Source organism: Zosterops lateralis, assembly GCF_965231275.1.
Source record: "Zosterops lateralis genome assembly, chromosome: 6".
Classification (NCBI taxonomy): domain Eukaryota; kingdom Metazoa; phylum Chordata; class Aves; order Passeriformes; family Zosteropidae; genus Zosterops; species Zosterops lateralis.
In genome coordinates this window covers 16,480,800-16,502,456 of record NC_139761.1, presented here as the reverse complement: position 1 = coordinate 16,502,456, position 21,657 = coordinate 16,480,800, and the positions used below count along the sequence as shown (strand labels likewise).

Below are 21,657 nucleotides of genomic sequence, written 5' to 3'. Positions count from 1 at the left end.
TGGAAGGGACCTTAAATATCATCTTGTTCCAACCTCCTGCCATGGACACCTTCCACTAAATCAGGTTGCTCAGAGCCCCATTCAACCTGGCCTTGAATATTTCCAGGTACAGATTATTCACAGCTTCTCTGGGCAACCTGTTCCAGTAACTCATCAACCTCACAGTAAAGAATTTCATCCTAACATCTAATCTAATTCTCTCCTCTTTTAGTTTAAAGCCATTCCCCCTTGTCCTGTCACTACATGCCCTTGTGAAAAGCCTCTCTCCAACTTGTAGGTTCCCTTCAGGTATTGGAAAGTCACAATGAGGCCTTCTCCAGGCTGAACTCAATTCTCTCAGCATTTGCTCACAGGAGAGGTGTCCAATTCCTCTGATCATTACAGAGGCACACCTCTGGACTCATTCCAACAAGTCCATGTCCTTCCTGTTCTGAGGACCCCAGAGCTGGATGCAGCACTCCAGGTGGGGTCTCACCAGAGCAGAGTGGAGGGGCAGAATCCCCTCCCTTGCCCTGCTGCCCACACTGCTTTGGATGCAGCCCAGGACACGTTTGTCTTTCTGGGCTGTGAGTGCACATGGCTGGGTCACGTCCAGCCTCTCATCCATCAGCAACCCCAAGTCCTTCCCAGCTGGGCTGCTCTGATCTGTTCATCCCGCAGCCTCTTTTGATAGTGTGGGTTACCCTCATCCAGGTGCAGCACCTTGCACTTTGTCTTGTTAAAACTTATGAGATTTGCATGCCCACTTCTTAAGCTTATCCAGGTCCCTCTGGATGGCATCTCATCCTTCAGTTTTTGGTTGTTGCTGTTAATAATAATAACACCAATACCAACAACAACAACTTTTTAATGTTTAAATATTTGGACCACTATTTGTCTATAAGTTCCTGAAACTTTTCACTTATCTGCTTCTGTCAGATATTCTGAACCTGAAAGATCTTCAAAGAATCTGCTTAAAAGCACAATTCCTTCCTGTTACTAGATCTATGACATTTCCAACTTTGCACACAATTTCAGCCAGTTCATGTTTCACCTGTTTGCTACTTCACTCAGGCAAAGCTTTCAGAAGAACCATGTCTCCAACATCTTACTGCTGCAATAGATCATGGGTATAACAGTGGGTTTGTTTATTAAACAACTTCAGTAAGGATCTAGCACGAGCCTTGTTACTCCCACTTTGACAGTTTACTGCATTTTGGTTCTGTTACTTTCTCTGCTATCCATTTTGCATGGACAGCTCCACATGGTACAGGCACTGTTCAGTTATGGTCACCCAGTGCCACCACCACACCTCAGGGGCCTTAGAGAGATGGACCACGGTGACGTGTGGGATATCTGGCTTCCCACATACTAATCATATTATACATATCTCTCATACCTCATAACTTACAAAATACTTCTTTCTTTCAAAAGGAAGGATGTTACTATGAATAAAGGAAGACGTTTAGTCCTTTCAACATTAATTACAGGTGTTAGAACTTCTCAGGTTTACAGCCATGAAATCTGCAAATCAATGAAACTTCTGCTCTACTTATGTTGGCAATATTAATAAAATACAGGAAGACAACTAGTGAAATCATAACAATTTGGCCAGATATTTTATTTGGTTTTGCTTCAAAATACACAGAATCTGATGTCTCATATATTCAGCCAAGAGTGTCTAGAAGAACTACCTGAAGAAGTCTCTGTAGTGTTACTAATGATATCTGCAAATATATGAATCTCAGATAAAATCCCAAAGAATTTCCTCTTGGCTTGTGTTTTTCCAAAAGAAAAGGAGGATCTGCAGAATCAGAAGTCAAACTTTAAAAAAATAAATACTGAAATACCAGAGCAAGTCCTTAAGACAAACACTGAAATCATCTAGAAGAGACTACAGATGATAAATATTGATTAACGAGAGCACAGCATACTAAAGCAATCTCGTTTTCTCTTTTTGTGAGGTCTTTGAGTTGCTAGATACGCAGGAAGTATAAAATACACTAAAAATCTTCTAAAATGACCATATATGACATTGCCAGTGGTAAGGTAGCGAGTGTGTGATATAAACAACTAACATCACATACATAACTGCAAAATCACCCCTGTTGATCAGCTATCAGTTGCTATCAGACTGTGGAGTTATTCCTTATAGAATACTGTATGACTCAGCACAACATCTGGTGAAAGTATCAGACAGAACCAAAGATAACAGAACAGATTCCTCTTTAAGTCAGCAACAAGACTGAATTTGTCAGCTTTGAGAAGCCAGAATCATAATTCAAGGTAACTGAGAAACTGGAGTGATGCTCTGGAGGTGGCATGACTAAACTAAGAGAGTGCAGGAAAGAGCTTCAATTCCTAAGTTTTTTAAATTCTATTTTTAATAACAGTTGGGCAAGCAGTACAGTAGAAAAAGACAAAGAGGTTATAGCGGAATTCAAGGTAGGTGTGAGAGAATGACTAAGTGAAATGACAAAGCACACTCTATTTCATGTGCAGTAAAAGAATCAGGGAGGTCATTCTGCTCTACTTCTGCCAGATCCCAGGTGTGCCCACTACAGTGCTCCTTAACTGAAGGTAAACTCAGAACAAAATATACACAGAAAGCATAGAGAAGGGAAAGATAGAACTTTCTCAGGCAAAAGTCAGACTTTTCCAGTTTTTAGATAGGCAGCTATAAAAGGAACCACAGTCAACTACATTCCATGATCCACAACAAAACGACAACTCAACTCAGTCTACAGCAAAAAAACAGATTACTAATATTCTCCAAAACTTCCCATATATAGTGAACAATCAGAATAAGTTATCTAGGAATACTGTGGAACTATCTGAGAGTAAGGTTTTTGGTTTGTTTCAAAAATCATCTGTTAATTTTGTTGTCTTGATCTTTTCTATCAATTACTAACACTTTATTGAGTAACAAAACTTGAGTCGCAAGCCAAACAATTTTACAATCTTCGTAAAATTAATGATCTATCCCATACCTCAATAAAGGTAACAGATTTCTCTGAAGTCCAGTTTAAAATGTATATCAGAATCAGCCACAAACCATTTTCCACTCTGAACTAGTTTTTTATGCAAAGGCAAGTAAGTGTCAAGTTTATTGCCCCACTGCATATTTAGAACAAATTTTGAATAGAACACAAATAAGCCTTAGTAACTTTATAAACACACCTTTTACTTCGGATTAGAACAGGAAAATACATCAAGATAAAATTGAAGACACAGGGAAATCTATCTTAGGACAACCTTAAATAACACATACTTAAATAAGCTAACATCATATGTTACAAAAACCCCTCAAGCTGAGAAATATGCTGACTGAAGAATTAGTTTCTTTTCAGTAATAAACTTAGAACATACCTTATCATGTCCTGTGTCTCCTCCTCTTACAATATCAGGAGCCATATATTCTATTGTTCCACAGAAGGAATATGCTCTCTCGTTCTAGAAAAAAAAAAATGAATTACATCAAACTATTATATTATACAAATAATATGGGATAGACATGGCTAACAGTTCCAAGATGCTGGCAGCAATTCTTCTCCAAATAGCTCAGAACTGCTAGCTAAATAATATTCCATCATATGTAGAGATGCATCACATAATGCTACAGAATATTTAGTCTTCTATGAAAAAATAAAATGTCATAAGTTTGTGTTGCAGTCTAAGATAAACACAAAAAAATTAATCTACTAATATTAGAAAAACTCTCCCATAAGTCTAAATGATCTATACATTTCAGAACTTCACAAGATTCCCCGACATAGATAACATAGATATACATTCTGAAGGCTGCAATACCAATACTCTAGATAACAAATGAAACTTTTCATTAAAAAGGGAATTACTAGTAAGATGTACAGTTTGACTAAATTGGATACAAGATCCTTTGAGTTCCCCATATTTAGGAATTCTTTATGACCTCTAGAAAAGTTGTTTTCTTTTGCAACAAACACATACATAAAAAACAACATTTTCTCAAGAAGAGACTTGGAGAGACAAGACAGAGAAGGGGAAAGGCAGACAGTGTTGTAAACTTAATTTTATTCTATGCACTGAAATATTCTCTTGTTCAAAACTAAGCTGGTTTCACAGGCATGTATAATTGTTCCCTGGCAGCGATTTACCTTTGAGGTCAACATGAGGTCATGCTGTACCTTGCTAATGACGAAAGCACATGTGTTTGGGCCATGCAACATTGTTCCTCCCTTATCCTTCATGCTTCTAGCATTTTGGGGAGAGATCCTGATAGGTCCTTTAAAGAAGAGTGTTCAAAAAAGCAAATATTTCAAAAGTCAGGTTTTACATTTGTAGATTCAGGTTTGGAGTTCAAAACAGGTGCTATATAAGAGACTACACTAATGAGAAGAAGCTTCTAAAAGTAGAAATAGTGCTCTGTGCTACCCTAAGGCATAAAAATTAAACAGTCCAGCAGCATATTATTAAACTGTATTTCTTAAAATACATATACTGTGACTGGTTTTTTGGGGTAAAATTCTGAGTTCAGAATAGTTATAAGGGCTCATTTTGTTTAAATATTAACTTGAAACACTAACTTCTGAGACAAAACCATTTAATAATGAACTTTTCATGATTCCACTTTCTTTTGACACTACTATTGTTTCTCTTTGATAATCTTTTCCAGTACCTGTTATCTTTAAGAAATATAGTGTGATAGAAACACAAAGAAAAATGTCAAATTCCTAGCCTTCCATCAGAGAAGCTAAACCTATTCAACCTCTCTGTTTTTTTTTTTCCTTCAGGTTGGAGGGAGGGAGGGAGGAAGGAGGGTGAAAAGGAAAAGGAAGGGGAATGGAAAATGCAGAAAAAAACTGCTCTTCACTTGCTATCTCTCCAAAAAGTAAAGACAATGCAGCCAAAGTGAGTTATCAAGACAACTGCCTGAAAGCAAAGCACTCTGACTCCAAGTAGAGATTAACACAGATTTGCCTTCATAAGATAGTCTAGAATGTCCTGGCTTAGAACAGCTGAAGTCATAAAATCCAGATACTTCTTTGTTAGAAACCTTTGCTTCTGTTGTGGTTTATTAAGTTGCAGGCTTCATCAATTACATCTAGCTGTTACTTAAAAAACACAGGTCTGGAAGCACAAAGTTTCATTAAGAACACTTAGGTCACTGTTAAATATGCCTATTACACGAAGTCACTAATAGTTTCTGCTGTTATGCACTATATGTGGGTTTAAAATCATTTTCAAAGACTTATCTCCAACAACAGTTTTATTTTCTGTCATTTTCTGGTCTCCTGGGTACATCACAGACATGGATATAGTGGAGAGAGTGCAGCAAAGAACCATAAATACAATCAAGGTAATCTATGAGGAAAGGCTGATAAAGCTGGGAGCGTTTCACCTGAAGGGATGAACCTGAAAGTTCAGGGAGATGTCATCGATGTACAAAATGCCTGAAGGAAGCATGCAAAAAAGAGGGAGCAAGGCTCTTTTCAGTGGTGCCCAGTGACAGGACTGGAGGAGGAAACACTTTTTTACTGTAAGGGTGACTGAGCTCTGGCACAGGCTGGCCATGAAGGTTGTGGAGTATCCCTCCCTGGAGATATTCAAAAGGCTTCTTGTGGGCAACCAGATCTAGGTGACTGTATTTGTGCAAGATGACTTCCAGCAATCCCTTCCACTCTGATTGTCATGAAATGCCACTGTAAGCTGTATTTTAACATTTATTTTGAAAGAACAGCCAAGTCTTATTTTGTACCATCTCCAAATTTATGTTTCATTCAACTGTATAACATAAATCCAAATTCCAAAAGCCACATTATTAACACTACAACGTTATGAGCTGTAAGACAAGAAAGGATGTTCTTAAAAAACAACTAACTTGGATTACCTACAGGTGAATGCTCACTGAACACACACATTTTGCAAATACTTGAGCTTAAGAATTTTTTTGTCTAACATAGAATGCTCCTTTTCTTCCCTTGCTCAGCATGCCTGCCTGGTGGCTCACTATTCTGAGTTGCAGAAAGCAAGCAATTAGACACTAACGGATGGACACAGAAGCATGGATAACCCATAACTACTAACTCAGTACAATACTGACCTTTGTCTTTAAACAGGTGTCATTATGTTTGTTCCAAATCAGTTCTTTAATGTTTACAAATAAACTGGAGATAGTTTTAGTCTTCTAGCACACAACAGATGGTTATGATTTCTCTTTCTTTACCAAGTTCAGCATCATTCCTGAATGTTTACACAATAACATATCTTTTAGTAAAGGTCAACGAAGTGGCTACTTCAAACCAGTTAGCTGTTTAAGAGAGCAACAACTTGTCATGAAGCCACTGATAGAGAATTTTGTTGAGTTCTTGAACAGTGAAAGATAGATACATTCACATGGACAGCCAGGCAGTTCATTTTGTTAAGCCATATTGCTATTAAATTAGAAAACCAAGTTATACTTCCTTATTACTTTTTCTTTGAGATGAGCTACACACTGACACACTGGCAGTCCCAATACATATTACCAGACACTTTCTAATAAATACTGCAGTGCTACACGCAGGGTAGACTTATAAATTTCCCTACACCAGCTACAGCAATATTTAAAAAGATAGTGAACTGCATTCTTTCCAAGTTCTCTGCTATCATTCTGACTGATCTAAGCATCCTAGTGAAATGTAACTCCTTTAACTTGCCAGGGCAGTTTCAGTACATCTCCACATAAATTATTTTAACATCACATTTTCCTTTCCCTTCATCAAAAAAAAAAAGAAAGGGCACTGAGAAGCTTTAGTACAGAGCATTAGAACCCTGTGACATCCAAGAGATGTGTAACCTAGATTAGCATTTGTCCAGGAAATACAGCCACTTCACCAAAAAAACCCTACCTCAGAGCAGTGTCTTCTTTGCTAAGACTATGTACCCCAACTTGGGCAGCTTGACCACAATTACACCAATTGCAGAGATCAAAATACCTAGCTCCAAAAATCAATCATAAGTGCTGACAGAAGGATGGCAATCTTGCACCATCATGTTCTTGATGATCTCGTGGTATCGTTCCTTGGCTCTGCTTTATAACCAAGGAGTGACAGTCAGGCCTTTGCAACTACCTGAAAATGTAGAGAGCATGTGTGTAAAGCTTTCTCCTTAATGATGGAGGTCTTATGCCTTTGGACTTCTCTAATGACCTCCTTCAACAAATAAAAAAAGCACATTAACAGCAACAAAAAAAAGCAAAAAGATCAAACTCCATTTTGCTGCAGAGACTAATCACACCACATCTACAGGAAAGGCCTGACTGGTGGAGAAACAGTCACTACTGTCACCGAAGAATGTGTCCTTTAGAGCATGCATCCTAGCTTACAATAATACAACTTCAGTTTCATGTTTTTTCCAACATATGCAAGGGCAGCTCACAGAGTTACTAAGTCTTGCAACTGCTCAACAGCTCATAATAGTATGTGGGAAAAGAACTGCAATTCCAAAGTGAATCACAGAAATTAGATGAGACTTCAAGACAGCCAAGGTATCACTCATACTCAACATGCTCTTAAAAGGCTCAGCTTTACTGGGCCAAACTGTCTTTTTCCAGCCAGCTCTTTGGAAAAAGGGCTACTCCATTAGTCTAATTTAAGAAGATACTGTGCTGGAAGGATTATGTTAGTTTCCAGTGCCACAAAACTCACACAGCCCAGAAGCATTGAAAATGCCTGATTTGATGTCCTAATGCATCTAAAAAGGGCATGCAATCTGGGCAAAAAAACAGTGACAGCAGATTCTGGATGGGTGTTTCTCAGCACCTTGGAGGTGAAGAACTTGCAATTCTTCTCAGAGCAGAGGACTCGAGCCCAAGGAACTGTTACATTGTAACACCTTCAATAGGCAGAACATCATTCGTTCAGGGCCTCAAAAAATCAAATTAATTTACCTATGGAAATAGTGATCCACATAACCGAAAAGTGCAGTTAGAGTATCTGTCTTAGAATACTGAGGCATATTCTGAGTACATTGTTCTGCAGTTCACAAGACTATGGGGAACATTTTCTTGCCATACAAATACTGGTTTGTGAAAATGCTTCAGGGATTGAGGAATTGTGATTTTAATTCCAAAGTGTAAATGCAGGTGCAGAAAGTACTCAAATGTCTTAAGACAGTTAATGTGCCATTTGAAGATGTATTATTTAACATTTAAATGTACAGCCTTTGAAGTACTTCTTTAACTTGATGAACTTCATCCAAACAATATGTCCCACCACTGCTCCAACAGACACTTGAGTCATAAAACCTTATGGCTTATTAAATTCACAAGTCTTTGTGCAAACATTATTTAGACAGAGAACCCATTCTTTTCACCATTCAAAATTAGGACCCACTTCTCCAACTACTTGAAAGGTCATCTTTGAAAAACAACAGACTGCTTTCTGTTCTCTAACTACTTACTGTACAAATACTTCATTCTTAACTGAGCTAAACTACTATCTGGAACACCAGATATGGCACATTCTAAAACACTAATACTATCATATTCCTTCAAATCATGTAACTTGACTCCTTAAATAAATTTTGTAACTTGTAAAAAGTAAATAAATAAAACCAAAGCAACTCTCCCCTAAAAGTTATTTAACAGTGTAAGTATTCTCTACTGGGAACATATTGCTAGTAGAAGAGAAGATAGGATAGGGTTAAAAGGCATGGTTAAAACCTAGAGCAAGTAAGTTCTACTATTTTTACAAGGAAAAAATGTAATTTGACAAGAAATAAGCAAATTCAGACAGCAAATGTTAGAAAGGATACATAATGCAACTGTATTCAGAAGTAAGACAATTTGGTGTAGAGGGCTTAGGGCATCTCTGCTTAAGACCAATTCTGACAAAACGCAGCTGAGTAACCTGTGTGGAACCTTGTCAGGAGGCCTCTTCCACTTTCAGCTGGGAGCAGGAGTTCAGGCTCCCATTCTTGAACCTTGCATCAGCTGTGCTGTAGGTATGTCTGTACTTGGCTGGATATCTTGCTGATACTGATCTACCAAATTCAAATCCTGACTTGTCCTCAAGCCTCTCTCCTCACAACAAACTTTTCTGATAACCACTGGATTGTTGACCAAGCCTGTTTTTCTGGCAGTAGGCTCCCTCTGATCTTCTAGCACCACTGGTCAAGTAAGCACACGGATCCACACTTGCCACGGTCACCCTCAGCTCACACTAATGCAGGGAGCAGTCTCCCCACCCTGCTGCTTTCTGACAAACTAGTCAAGAACCACAGTTCCTCCAGAAACAGCTTACAGGACTGAAGAATTTAAGCACTATCACACAGAGTATCTCATATATTAGCTATCAGCAAAGTGGCTACAAGCTACTGGTTGAGTACTAGAGTTCCCTTGGTAAACTTAATAAAAAAAACAGGACCATAGGATAAATCAAAGGAATGCTATCATAACTGAAAATTTACTTGTAATATCTAAGGCCACATAGCCTTAGAGGTTCTTCTAGCAAGCTGCCTTGTTGAATGGATTTTGTGTTTCAGAAAAATCACAAGACTGAAAAGCCTGAATTCTTGGCACTACAGGACCTGTACCTTCAGTGAGCCTTAGAGGTGATCTTGTCATAGATATTTACCTCAAAAATAAAAATGCACCAAGGAAAAACCCATTTTCATAGGAATTATACCTGTAATATCCTTCACTGTCATTTTAATTGCCCAGAATAACAGTAATTACAGTCTTAATTTAGGAAGACATATGAAAATTGGCAGAAAGAATTCTCAGAGTTGAAAGATGTGATGTAGATTTAAAATGAGGAAAAAATATCTTGCTTCAACAAGGTCCTAACCATACTGACTGGTCCCTTCTTTTTACTCTTTTTTTTTTTTTAAGCTTCAATTATTTTGGGAAACTTACTGGTGATAATATCCAGACTTAACACTGAGTAATTAAGCAGTCTATATCAGAAAGTATATAACTTCAACCAAAAAGTCTTTCAGCTGAAGACTGTTGCTTCTGTTGCTGTAAACTTCTATTCACAACCAAAACTATGACCTTTGCAGGAGACAAATGAGGAAGAACAGAGACAGACAAAACAAAGTTCAGTAGTACACTAGTTAGACTGCTCTGCTACATATAACAAAATCATAATGAAGACTGTAATATAAAAACAAAAGTTTAGACTAGAGCAAGAATGGTTCCAATAGCGTAGATCAAAGGTTCAGTGGCTTGAAATGTCATTGTATGAAGAATTTCTTAAAAATATAGGGTCATATGGAATTAATTGAACATCCTATGCTGGCAGCTGTTCCAACCTGAAGAAGCCAGTTAAGTCATAATACCATACTGGTTACCATGCATCATGCCACAGCTAGGTTAATGATTTCTGCTTCCAAAACACACATGGAATGATGCTACTGAATTTTTCAAGCAAGAATGAGAATTGCCTGCCAGCAGATGCCATCAGAACAGGCAATTAAAGGGGACAGCAAGAGCAGCTAAACCTTGAACTGTGTTAACCAAGAAACCTACAACCTCTACCTCTGTGACCCCAGAACAAAAGCCAATGGAAGGCCACACCCTCATCTAATGTCAAGTGGAGAATCCAGAACCCTTTTCACAGACTTTTATGACAGCTATATTTGCTTTCACAGTGCAATGCAATTGCAATTCTACAAGGAATTATATAAACCAGTTATTGATAATGGATTTTACGGCAAATAACAAAGAGTAAAGGAAACAAAAGTCTCAATTCTGCAGACAAAAAAATCCAGAAACAATGTATTATTGTGTAGGAGGAATGCAAGTATGTACCACTGCCAACTTGGATGAAGCTTTTGTACTGCATTCTTCTCAAAATTCCAATTTTTGGAAGCATATGTAGCAAGTCATCTGAAGTATGGATAATTTTACTAATTTTTGTAAGAGAATGCACTGTTTAATTGCAATGATAAGGCATTACCACTTTAATTGGGCAATTATAAAGGGTCTTTTAAAGTTAAATGCATAGGTAATCTACTAGATGGTAGATGACAGTTCCTAAAGCACTAAATGAGTCAAGTTGTAGTTACTTCTCTCTGTTCTGGACTACCTTTAAACTACACTAAGAATGTGTACAAATCTCCTCCTAGTTCATCTACCAAAACCCATAGTGGACTAGCCTCCATTTAATCACTTTTCCTCTAATGAAATGTCCTTTAAAATCTTTTCAAAATACATATTACTCTTCTTTCCAGAACAGAATGTTCATTCTATCACCAAATAAATGAAAAACAATTCAACAGTGAAAAGGATTTTGAGTTAGAACTAAATTTGCAACTCTCATCAAGAGATTTTCAGATGAAGAAACAACAATGCATATGAACTATTCATTCTGCACGTCAGATAGAAGTACACAGACATCCACCCAACTGTCTTAGGTTTCAATTCAATAATCCCTCATACTGAATAACCATTTTTACATTATTTATTACTAAGGCATTTGTATACTTACAGACACACTGTTTGAAGACTGACAACATTCAGTATTTACTATCTAATTTTTTAAACTTCATCGAGCAAACACAAAAGCTTCAGAAAAAAACTTAAACTAGTGCAGAAAACGTGTACCAATACTGAAGAATTGAGCATTTCACTACACTCTGGAAGAAAGTGTACTTTACTCCATTTAATTAAGAAGAAGAACATTAATTATTATGCACGGTCAAATAGGTCATTTTTACAGTAATTCAATGCATGTGTTCATATTTTATTTAAGACATAAAGATCTCCACGTATACTAAAATATGATTTTTGGCATAGTTACAGAACTAAAGGCAGTGGTCGGGAAAAAAAGGATTTTTAAAAATGAAGTAGTACTTTAGCAATACACATCAAAATTAAGACCAGACCCCATGACTAGGTTAAACTGACATTGATTGACCAAATCAAAACAATTCCAGCATAGAAGCGGAGCTATTAATGAGGTAAGATAAAAATATGCCTAAGCTACAAGTCCACAAGATAAAGGTAACACGCAAGAAATACAATGGAAACAAACCCCAAACCAACAACTTAGGAGTTCTGGGGTTTTTTAAAAAAACCCAAACAAACAAAAAATTCAACACTGAAGTGATTTCACTTGATAAATGAACAAACATTGCTGTAGAAATTTCAAGTTCTACCAATTCTCTATGTCCCCAATAATAACTTATATTTTTGTCATGTACAAATGTACTTTGAAACCCAGTTAGACAAACACTAGACTGAAACACATAAAAACATAAGGATAAAATTGTCTTTTTTACCCCAATTTTGTTTATAATTCAGTTGAAATTTAAAAATCATAAACACTAGACTTAAATTCATCACAGTGTCAAGAATATAAATGCCATAAAAAGCAATACTAAATCTCTTTCCATCTCTTAATCTCCTACCCAATCCCATTCTATGGTTAGGCTAGTAAAACTGTAGGTCTTCATGAGCTTTTAAATAAAGTTTGCATCAAAAATAATGTCATACTTAAATACCCTGTGATACTGACCTAACACATGTGAAAATTCCTTTTTATTGAACTACTTTATTCTAGTCAGGTTATTTCTTCTTTTTGCATGTAAATAAAAGCATATTGTTTCATTTTAAAGGAAAAAAAAAGGCAACACCACTGTTGATTCAGTCGTAAAAGACAAATTTCAGGTTTTAGGAAAGCAGTACCATAAAATACTTTAAAGCTCTTAAAGCTGCATTGCTTTAACTTGGTTAATTCTTGCATGCTATTTTTATGTAACAACTGTAAAACAGAAAGAATAGTTGACAAAGCACTCTTCACACATGCTTCAGTAGTTGCATGGCAGAAATCAATAGGTTTCTGTTTTCCTGCAAGCCACAGGCATTTGCTTCCTCTTCCTTTCACTCAAACAGTGCTTAAGGAAAAGCAGCTTCTCACTTCTCCACTGTAGAACAGTGAATCTGCTGTAATTATTGTAATCCTGTTTGATTCATTAGGTACCCAGGTACATGGAAATCTTTAACAGTCATCAGTTTATAGCAGAGAATGAAAACGTTGAATCATTATGTTTTCTAGCAAGCATTACTAACTACAAAACTATCCAAAATTCAAAAAACCATGGTGAAGTATTTCTCTCTAATAAGAACTCTAAATATAGTACATATCTCTACTATGATAATTTTTATACATTTTAATAACCTAAATATAACTTTTTTCAGATAATCAGTCCAAAGAGGGAGTTACTAGAATAAATTCCACTTGGTTAAGTATGCATTTCTAATGGCAAAATTCTCACAAGAAGCAGGTGGACCGGGAAAGACATGTGAAGGGAGAAAAAGGAAAGTGCAGTGCTCTGATTAAATTGCAAACGCTACACCTTTACCTGACTGACACAGTTGTTAATTTTATTTATAAGTGCTACCCTAGTGAGCATGAAAACACTTATACAGGCAAATTCTACCTGCTGTAAAGACATTGGTCCAGAAGTGTAATTCAAATATCTATTGTAATGAATTTTAAGTGCTCTAGTAGTAGCTTGATTTTCTACAGGAAATACAATATGAAGTGTCAATTTCTATGTGTAAATGGGTCATTTTAATCATGTTTAAATTCAGTAGCTAAATTACAATAGCATACATGAAAAGTTTAGTCAAATGCAGACAACTTCTTAAATTTTGAAAGCAAACAACACAATTGCAATTACTTTTTTTGTTAAAAGAAACATGAGAAATGTTGAGTTTTTTACAGGGAAGATGTATATAAAATGTGAAAGAGAATAAAAGAAAAAAATATAGTTAAATGAACACATTTCTAAGATATATACTGAAAACAGAATGGATTAGAGTCAGAAGGACCAACATTAAATGACCAAAGAGCAAGATGACTGGAGAAAGAGGAATCCAATTCAGAGTGTGGATAAAGCACTCAGGTATGTATATCTGATGCCTATCTAAGTCTTCCCCCTTCCTTGCACTGCTTGTAAAACGATGTGGCAAAGGTGAGCCCAGATGAGATGTACTTCTCAAAAAAAAAAAACAACTAGTTTGAGACTTTAAGGTTCTGATTCATTATAACATTCTTAACACAGTGAAGATTCAGGCTTCATTCAACTTTGGCTCAGAGGCTGGGGTACTGTTCCTTTTCTCATGCCTCAGTGCAGTAATACCAGTACTTGACTCGGTCTCTTGTGCATTCTCGCAGCTCTTCTCACAGCTCTAACAGGTCCCACTCTCCCTTAGCCACACCTTTTACTATCATTCTTTCCTGATGAAAACTGCGTCTCTCTGTACTTACTCTCTGGCACTGGTGTGGCAATCTGCTGCTAATCCCTTCTCATACCAATTGAACCTTCTCTTGGTTTTGTGCTGTAACTTAGAAGGAATATACTGAGATTATCTCTACTGCTTCTCTGCTTCAAAAAGTAAAATTTAATATCTTTTTAAATGGTCCCTCCTAAATCCTACCAGACTCCATTTGAAATGCAAATATTCTAGAGGAAACTACCAGCTATCTATATTCAGAAAATCCTTCTGCTGCTTCTAACAAAGACTTTCAGATCTGCAGTCCTGGATTTCAATACCTGTGATAGCTAATGTGAAAGCCAAAAAACATCAATTTTAAAATTTTCTCAAAAGTAAAATCCTGCACAGTTTTGACTCTCTGATATCTAAAGAGCCTATTTGGAGACAGAACTGTACCTTACAAATAATTAACAGCTAACATCAATAGTCAGACATCACTGTGTTAGGTACTATGCACTTACTTAGTAAGAGATAAGCTTTTATCCTAAAAGCTTGCAATTAAGCTTATTAGAAGTGACACAAAGACATGAGAAAAAGACAAGATAATAATACATTAATTATTATTAGCATAAAGAAGAGTCATAGCATACCATTTGCCTAGTCATTGCAAAGAATTAGCACAGTCAAGCTTTTTTTTTAAAAAGCATCTGAAAATGAAAACGTAAGTGCCTTTTCAGATTTAAGCAGGTCTTTCCCTTTTAATGTCAAGGGCAGCAGAAGAAAGTATGAAAGCTTTTTAGGGGAAACTAGAACAAAGGTGTATGACAACACTGGCAGGCCTAAACCCAATAAACTCAAAGCTCAAAACCTAGTAGCACAGACAACAAGATTTTGTTCTATGATGTAGAAGTCTGGAATGCAGGTTTTCCACCCTTCTCAAATGTGCTTAGGATTTCAATGAGACTTTGTCATCTTGCTCAATTCTGTCCACACTTACTGGAGAGCCAAATACTCACCTCATCAGTAAGAAACTCCTTACTTAGACCAAAGTCTGTCAGCACCACATGGCCATCAGAATCGAGGAGAATATTCTCAAGTTTTATATCCCGATATATAATCCCCAACTGCAAACAGGATATAAGAAAAAGTATTTCCAAATAGTGCAACCACATCAAGAAGATGTTGCTGAATACTTTTAATACTTTTTATACTTTTAAGTATAAACCCACCAAAATTCACATTACTAAGGTAATCTGACACATGAAAGTTGCACCTCAAAAAAGACAATTTTTAAAAACCTTTGAAGAAATAACTTTAAAATTACATAAAAATCCTCAGAAATTACACTGTGCATTAATGTCTTAAAATTTGAAGGACATACTGTACATCCTTTGAATCTGTAAATGAACAAATACTTGCTATTGAGTGTAAAACTCAGTTCTGCTTCCATTAAGAATGAAAATGGATGCTTCTGTTACGTGGCCTAGACATAGACCATACCTACATGCATGCTTTGTAATTATCTACAAATCTACTTATTACTTCTGAGAACTAACACTTTTCATGTCTACAGTTGTGCTAGAACTCTACTACTCAGTTGTTTAGAAACAAGGATAACTAAACAATACAACCCAGAACTCATTCATGTTCATTACAAATTAGTTTTAGTAACATACACCATTCTACAAGGATTACTAAAAATGAACAATAACACTACTCTTCACACTGCAGACAAAAATACGTGGCCTCAATCTGGTGCACAAGGAGGGACACTTCATTAGGGAATATTACTAAATATGCAACCAATGTCCCATTGCTAGATAAAGTTACTTTCAATTTAAAACAATCTAAAACAACAGTTCTCCTTATGAACTTTACATGATACAAAAAGAATACAGCTGTAAGTCCTCAAATTCAGTACCAGAATAAAGTTATTTTACCTTGTGGAGATGTTCAAGCGCCAAAACGATTTCTCCGATGTAAATTTGCACCTCATTTTCTGAGAATCTCTCTCTGTGTGAAAGATGAGTAAACAATTCTCCTCCATTTATATAGTCTAAAAAATAGAACATAGAACCTTATGATTTTACTTTCCTAAAATTTTATTTTCTTACTGGAATATTATTAGGCACTTCATAAGCTATTTGGTAACACATTCTACTATCAGATGCTTTCTCTTAATTGCAATTCACTAGTATTTCATCATGCTGTACAATATTTGATTTCTTTCTCAGAGGACTGAAGGAAGAACAAGACCCGCTTTTGAATTAGGAGCTAAACCATAAAATAAGCCTCAACTATTCCTAAATTAAAAAGATGGGTTCTTTTTTTCACAGTCTTTCAGTTATTTAGGAACACAAAAAGAAAGAAGTACAAATGATGTCTACAAACATAACCCTTGTAGACACTTATGAAATACTCTGATGAGCAACACAAGTCAGACTGGCACAAAGAAAAGCAATTCAGAATACAGGTATTAGGGGAAATAATCAGCTATGGACAACTACAAAAATTCCCTTCACAATGGAAACCTTAACAGCAAAACATACTTCAGGAGATTATTTCCACATACACTCCCTCATGGAAACCACAATTTCATTCTTTGCAGGCTATGACACAAGGATTTTCCCACAGTAAGGGCGAAGGGAAAAAAAAATTACAACAGAGCTCCACTGTACACAAACATATTTTAGATGTAGAGCTGTTTATGACAGCAGTGTATATTACAGCAATTGATTTGCAACCTCATAGCCCCCATTATCATATCTGAGGTCTACATACACAGAGCAGGGAACATGCCCCACAAAATCTTACTCAGTATTTTCTTAAATATTGTTTCTATAGATTCACTGGTATAAAATACAATTCCATGAAAGGGGTCCAATCCTATTTTAAGTTCACAGTTTGAAGGAGAAAGCATATATACAAAAAACACACATTCTGATCTCTCTCCACTTTTCTGTTCTCCAGTTCTCTCCTTGAAAAGGAATATTAATGGCATCAAACAACATGAAGACTATTTATCTAGACCAGTAAGTAAATGAAAATGATTTAATGAAGGATAAATAACCCACATTTTACAATTGCTTCCTTCTTTAAAAACTTCAGCATGTAAAAAAACGTAACAAACAAATTTTTTAAATATTTCTAGCCAGAACTGCTAACTTAGTACAAGGTAAGCATTGAATTGTTCTAAGGACTGACAGATCCAAACCAAAGCTGCCACAGGAGTGGCACAAGAAGCCTAATTCTCTCCAGGTTGTAACTCTAACCACAGCCCAATGAAACAACCAGCCTTCAAATTTTTGGTGCGAGATCAAATACATCACTGACAATGGAAAAAAATCCTGGTTACTTCAGTATAAACTCCACCTTACATTTCAGATTATTTAGCTATTTTTTAAATTATTAGACAGTTAACCTCACTTGACAAGTTCTGTATAGAATTGATGGTACTTACATGGATGTAACACTTTGTTTATTCCATATAGTTTAAAGCTCACATAAAAACTGGAGTCAACTCCCAACTTTGTTTTCTGGAAATCTGGCAGAAATGCAGCTGCATGTCTGTACTTGATTCAGTCTAAATTCAGATAGCTTTGTAATCTGACAGCACGAAGAACTGTACTAAACATTGCACTGAGACTCCAATTCTAAAACCTCTAAAAACTAAAATGGCAGGTAGCTCACACACCAAATTCTGCCAAGTAAACAAGACAGATACTGGTTTGCCCCAAAATCCAGAAGCCTCTGAAACACTTAAATTCCAAAACTATATTGAAGTGACTTACACAGACTTACATAATAAGACATGAAAAACTTGTAACAAACAGTTTGGTTTTTTTCCCCTTAGGGAGGGTGTGAAGCCTAGTTGACTTATAAAGTAGCTTAACATCATGTTACGGAAGAGAAATTTTCAAAGTTACAGAAAGTCATTAAAAGGCATTTTTAAAATAATTATTCTTATTTTCTGCTTAAAATGAAGGAAAAAAGGACCTTTCAGGCCCCATCAGATACGCTGAGAATGAAGGTAGAACTTACAAAAGAGAAAAAACAAAACCAAAAGATTGTAGTTATATCTTAGGTTTGAACTTCTTGCTTCAAACACCACCTCAATATTGCATTATGGTGGACACGTGCCCCATCTGCACTCTCTGCTACACAGTATTCTTCAGGACTACTGGCCTTGCTCCTTTTTGACTCTTACGAGAATGTAATATCAAGCTTTTAATTTTCTTTCATACAAGAGGCTTTTATAGCCTTCTAATTATGCTTATCACCTAAACTTCCCCCACTATGTATTTATTTTTAGGCAACTACATCTATCTCAGGTTTGAGGGGTTTTTTTTGTTTGGATTTCCCCTCTTTTTTTCTTGTTTTTTAATACTTTTAATGGGATCTAAGGTGCATTTTAGCAAAAAATACTTTTAAAAATGGTTCTATAATATTTATAATAAATGCTCACATTTTATCTCATTTAGTATTTCAATTTTTTTAAATTATTAGTCAATAACTTGAAATCCAATATAAATTTCAAAACTTAATTATTAATGGTTGCTATCAAAGAATCACAAAGCTATCAATATATTTCTAACTATTTATTTGTGACAATCTTTTATGTTTTTCTTTAATGCCCTAGTCAGAGGAATTTGCAAGAAACTGTATTACAATTTTCAACTCTCATTTTCAAATGATATCTAGTGAATATTCCATTTCAGTTCTACATATTTATTATTTCACTGTAGTAAATGAAACTAAGGTACACGCATAGAACACCTTTAAGAATTGACAGCTAGAGGTGTAGATTCATTTAACGTTAATAAAATCTTGCTAATTTGATATAAATCAGACTGTTAACAAAGATTTAAAAAATAGAAGTTATGGATAAAAAAGAAATGCAAAACTTGCACTTCAATTAAAGGACAATTTATTTCCTCAAATATTTTGCTATAGAACTGTATTATGAAATGAAGCCTTAAATTAATAATTCCTTTAACAATTCTTTTAAAATACTCTAAGTAAGAAGGCTTTAAAAATTGCTGAAAATTTTCTTACAAATACATCTTATATATCAAATACTAAATTTGCCGCTAATCCGAAAGGTAGAAATATTTCTAAAATTAGAGTAGTATCAAACCTTATGATCAAGCTCAACTTTCAGTGCAGAAAGGTGTGATTTTGGACTGTCTCTTAAATTGAAACATGCAGGTATCTCAATACTCAAAGATCAAATTATCTAATAACAGAATATTTAACAAAGCAAATACTTCAGATCATTGACGAATATTCATATACATTTTTTGTTGCATATAAGTCACAGATAACTACTACCCCCTCCAAGTCAGAGTAGCATACTAAAGCTCAAACAGGAAAACCACAAACACAGACACTGTTGAAGATTAACAGTATTTTACTTCCTATGCTTTTTCATGCAATCTCCAAACACGCAGTACTTTTGACCACATAAAAAAACCCTTACAAAACATTGAGATAAAAGAGCTCTTTTTTTTCTTTTTTTTTTTTTAAATTAGAACTTGAATCCTGAAGAGTACTCACCTAAAATGAGATGAAGCTTTGTATCTGTCTGGAAGGCATAATGTAATGTGACCAAAAATGGTGACTGCCTAATGTGCTCCAAGACTTGTCGTTCTGTCCTGGTGTGCTCAGTTGTTTTGGCTTTTTGAACTATTGTTGCTTTCTTCAGTACTTTCATGGCATACAGTTTTCCAGCATCATGGCCGCTTACTTTCCGCACTAGGAATACTTTTCCGTAGGCTTAAAAATTGGGGAGGAAAAAATCCCAAAAACAAAGAAAAGAAGAAAAAAAAAAAAAGAGACAAAAACCACAAGTTACCTACTTGTACTACAGATCTGGCTAATGCCATTATTACTTTCAATTACTCATTGTTATGGCAGACAGTAATCACTCAGGCTAAAAATCTACTAAACCATTTTTCTTTTCAGATGGACCTTTTCTGACCAAAATTTCAAACAAATGAGCTTCACAATTGAACACTGTAAGAGTGGGAAAAGCAACTTAGCCACTTCAGTATTTAAAAGCAATTCTAAAAGCTGATGATTTTGTCCTTTGTAATAATCTAAAACATCCATACCTAGAATTAAGCAAGAGTTATGAGTAAGAAATGCTATTTTTTGTTCTCAAAATAGTCTGTTCATATTTGCACAACTCATACACTTTCATTACTGGTTTTATAGCACTGAAGTTACAAAAACCCATGGAAAAGCTAATGAATTCTTCCCATCAGTATTTCATACACAGGACCTTTCTGAGGCTCTCATACTGGACTTAAATGGACTCCTGGGAATTCTACACAAATAAATTTGATATCATTGCCAGGCAAACCTGCAGAAACGGTAAAGTTTAGAATTAGTGTGTAGCTGCTGGGCCATGATCTCACTGCAATTACAGAGATATGGTGGGATAGCTCGCATAACTGGAATACTGTCATGGATGGTTACATACTTTTTCGGAAAGAGGCCAGAAAGGCAAGGTGATGGAGTTCTCTTTATGCAAGTCGGCAAAAAAACCCAACGTATCAAGCTTTGCCTAGGGGTAGATGAAGAAGGAGCCAAGAGATTATGGGTAAGAATTAAGGGATAGGCTAAAATGGGTGTTACTGTTACGGCTATTTACAACTGGCCACCTGATTAGCAAGAGGAAGTAGATGAGGCCTTCCACAGACAGCAGGAAGCAGCTGTCACCATCACAGGCCCACGATTCTCATAAGCACCCCGGCAGCTGCTGGAAAGACATCACAGCTTGGCACACAGGAGCCCAGGAGGTTCCTGAAGAGCACTGATAAATTTGATACAGGTGGTGGGGAAGCCCACAAGGAGAGATATGTTGCTGGACCTTGTATTAAGAAACAAAAAAGGACTGGTTGGAGATGCAATGGTTGGAGGCAGCCTTGACTACTGTGTTCATGAGATGGTGGAGTTCACAATTCTGCATGGAAGAAGCATGGCAATAAGTAGGATTATAGCCCTGGACTTCAGAAAAAAAAAAAAAAATCTGGCATCTTCAAGGGCCTACTTGGAGCAATCTCATAGATAAGGTCTCTAGAAGGTAGGGAGGGTCCAAAAAAGATGGTTAATATTCAAGTAGTATTTCCTCTATGCTTAAGATCAGGACAATCCTGTGAATAAGACATTAAGCAAAGGGGGGCTGGAGACCTGAATGGATGGGCAAGGCACTTCTGGCAGAACTCAGACTGAAAAAGGACATTTACAGAATGTGGGAAAAGGGTCAGGCCACTTGAGGAGAATACAGGAATATTGTCAGAGTATGGTAGGTATGTGTCAAGGAAAGCAAAGGCCCACTTGGAATTAAATCTGGCAAGGGATATCAAGGACAAGAGGGACTTCTTCAAGGGTATCAGTAGGAAAAGGAAGACTTAAGAAAATGTGGGCCCACAGCCCAATTAAGTTGGTGCCCTGGTGACAAAAGGTATAGAGAAAGCAGTTACTGA

General features: G+C 36.1%; 1 protein-coding gene across 3 annotated transcripts in view; it reads right to left on the bottom strand.

The window, feature by feature from the left end:
• RPS6KA5 (ribosomal protein S6 kinase A5) overlaps positions 1-21,657 on the bottom strand; it is a 69,881-nt gene that overhangs the window by 28,578 nt on the left and 19,646 nt on the right. For 2 of the 3 annotated variants that reach the window (XM_083863905.1, XM_083863907.1), the window contains exons 3-6: positions 19,724-19,942; positions 16,108-16,223; positions 15,184-15,291; positions 3,349-3,432 (exon numbers count right to left, since the gene is read on the bottom strand). In XM_083863905.1, coding sequence (XP_083720031.1) covers positions 3,349-3,432; positions 15,184-15,291; positions 16,108-16,223; positions 19,724-19,942 — 527 coding nt within the window. Of the gene's footprint in view, positions 1-3,348; positions 3,433-4,115; positions 4,244-15,183; positions 15,292-16,107; positions 16,224-19,723; positions 19,943-21,657 lie in introns of those variants that run through there. The other variant, XM_083863906.1, reaches the window with a different exon arrangement.